At 67.6% G+C, this 2,314-nt stretch overlaps 1 protein-coding gene across 1 annotated transcript; it reads right to left on the minus strand.

The window, feature by feature from the left end:
* Nucleotides 1-307: 307 nt before the first annotated feature.
* Nucleotides 308-2,110, minus strand: MNEG_16405 (hypothetical protein; the record flags this gene model as incomplete). The annotated part of the gene is made up of 5 exons (XM_014035125.1): nucleotides 308-314; nucleotides 612-817; nucleotides 1,105-1,209; nucleotides 1,392-1,603; nucleotides 1,921-2,110. 5 exons carry the CDS (start codon nucleotides 2,108-2,110, stop codon nucleotides 308-310), a joined length of 720 nt encoding a protein of 239 aa, XP_013890579.1.
* Between the last annotated feature and the right edge of the window lie 204 nt (nucleotides 2,111-2,314).

Genomic DNA, 2,314 nt, shown 5'->3' on the forward strand with positions numbered 1-2,314 from the left:
GTGCGCGAGAGCGCCTCGGAGACGCGCGCGGGCTGGTGCGCCGCGAGCGCGCCGGCCGCAACAATGCAGTCCGCCGCGGCCGCGAGCGCGCGCGCCACGCCGTCCCCTGCGCCCGCGCAAGCGCTCGACGCAGACGACGACGCCAGCTCGTCCGCCGCCTGTGGCAGCAGGTCGGCGCCGGCGGCGAAGACGCCCAGCCAGTCGACCGTGGGCTCGTCGACGGTGTATGGGATGCTGACTGCCGCCAGGCGGCGCGCGAGCAGGGGCTCCCCATCCAGCAGGGTGCGCATGAGGGCGAGTATGAGGGTCAGGTCCTGTGGGAGGGGGGAGGGGCAGGCATTAGACAGGGCGGGCATCCGGGCTCAATGCCAGTATGGAGCAGGGATCGGGTAATGGTTGGTAGTGACTTCGATAATGATCAACATTGGTTGATGATGGTGAGTAATGATTTCTGATGATTGGTAATGGTTGGTCATCATCAGCGATGCACTCAGGTGCAAGCGCGTTGCGAATCCTAGAGCCTTTGAAGCAAAGGGCTACCGACTCGCCATACGAAGGACAAGACGCGAGCGACCGCGCAGCCAGCGCGCCCCCCGCGGCCCACCTCAAACTCTGCGCCGCCTGACGCGCCGCGCCCCGCCGCGCGCGCCTCGGCGATGTATCGCATGCAGTGCGCCGCGCGCGCCAGCAGCAGCACCTGGCCGGTGCCCTGGTCCGACTGGACCTCCCACTGGATCAGCAGCTGCTCGGAAGCTGCCGGCCCAGCAGCGCCGGCCGACAGGAACACTGGCAGGTCGATCGCCTTGCCTCGGCTCCCCTGCGGGCCGGCAGGAGAACATGGCCGCACAACACAACAAACGAGGGTCGCTGGTGAAACACCAGCTCTGTCCTTGTGCGGCGCATGCACGCCGGCCAGCCATGGGCCCTAACCAAACACAAACGCACTCCATCGCGCGGCCTCCTGCCCTGCCAAGCGACAGCGCCCGGCCTGGCGCCGCTCCGCACCCTCCTCGCCGGGCTCCGCCTTTTTCAAAGCCGCCCCACCCCCGCTCTGGGGTCGTCTGGACCCTCAACCCTAGACATGAAAACAAATGCATGGCCCACCGGCGGCAGCGTCGTCCCCAGGACCTCTGGCGCCATGGACCATGGCAGGTCGTCGCAGAAAAACACGTCAGACCCCGCGCCGGCCTGGCGGATGCCCGGCTGGCCCTGGGGAATACGGACCAAGGAACGCGGAGAATGCTGAGTGCGGCCAGTCGTGCGCGGCGCAGGCGCCCCGCACCAGCGAATTGCTGATCCAAAGAGTTTGAACGCAACATATACTCGCCCTGCCGGCCCCAAGAAGCCAGCCACATCTAGCAAGCACTCGGTGGTCTTCAGGGCGCCCGCACCTGCTCGTGCAGCACCGTGAGCACGGGCTCTCTCGCCAGATACGCGTACGCCTCCGCCGCCCCGCCGCGCCCCGACCCCAGCGCCGCCAGCAGCCGCAGCAGCGGGCGCGGGAAGGCGGGGAACAGCGCGCAGCACTGGTGCAGCAGCGCGCGCAGGGGGGCGGTCAAGAGGAGCGTGTCGTCCCACACATCGGCGGCGAGGCCAGGGCAGCCTGGGGGGTGGGGGGTGCAAGGGGGGGGGTTAATGCATGTGAAATGGTGGGGAGGGAGGTCTAGGTGATAAAAAAGGAGGGATGGGATCTTGCCATGCCCCAGCTGTCGGCGGCGGCTGGAGGAGTGCTGGTTAAGGGCCGATGGTGAGCGTGGAGAGGGAGGACATGCGGCACAGGATGCAGAGCGGATGCGCATGCACTCCTCCTGAAGGCGGGTGCGGGAGAATCACTGAATGATTGTGACAGCATGACAGCATGACGTCAGCAACCGCCCTGCCCCAGCCGTCAATGGTCTTTTGATGCCACCCTCCACCCACCCTCCAGCACTGAGGCCACCGCCTCGACCAGCTGGTGCAGCACCGCGCCGTCCAGCCGCAGCGGGTCCAGGTCAAACGCGCTGTTGACCAGGCACAGTGCCTGGTCAAACGGAGTCAAAACGGGGTTGCCGCATGAGGGCCGATCAGCAATCAACTGGGGGTAATGGTGGAAGCCCTGGGTGGAATGCATACAGTCATGCAAATCGCAGCATCGGCGGCCAGCGACAGGCAGCTTTCGCCTCGAGGTGCACCTGCAGCAGCAGCCGGCGGCACAGCAGGCCCGGGTGCGTGGCGGGCCCCAGGCCCGGCGGCGAGAGCAGCGCGGGGAAGGCCGCGAAGCCGCCGCTCTGCAGGGCGCGGGCCAGGTGCTCGTCGTGGCCCAGCTCGTCTGGGG

The sequence above is a fragment of the Monoraphidium neglectum genome (genome assembly GCF_000611645.1).
Source record: "Monoraphidium neglectum strain SAG 48.87 unplaced genomic scaffold scaffold06334, whole genome shotgun sequence".
Lineage (NCBI taxonomy): Eukaryota > Viridiplantae > Chlorophyta > Chlorophyceae > Sphaeropleales > Selenastraceae > Monoraphidium > Monoraphidium neglectum.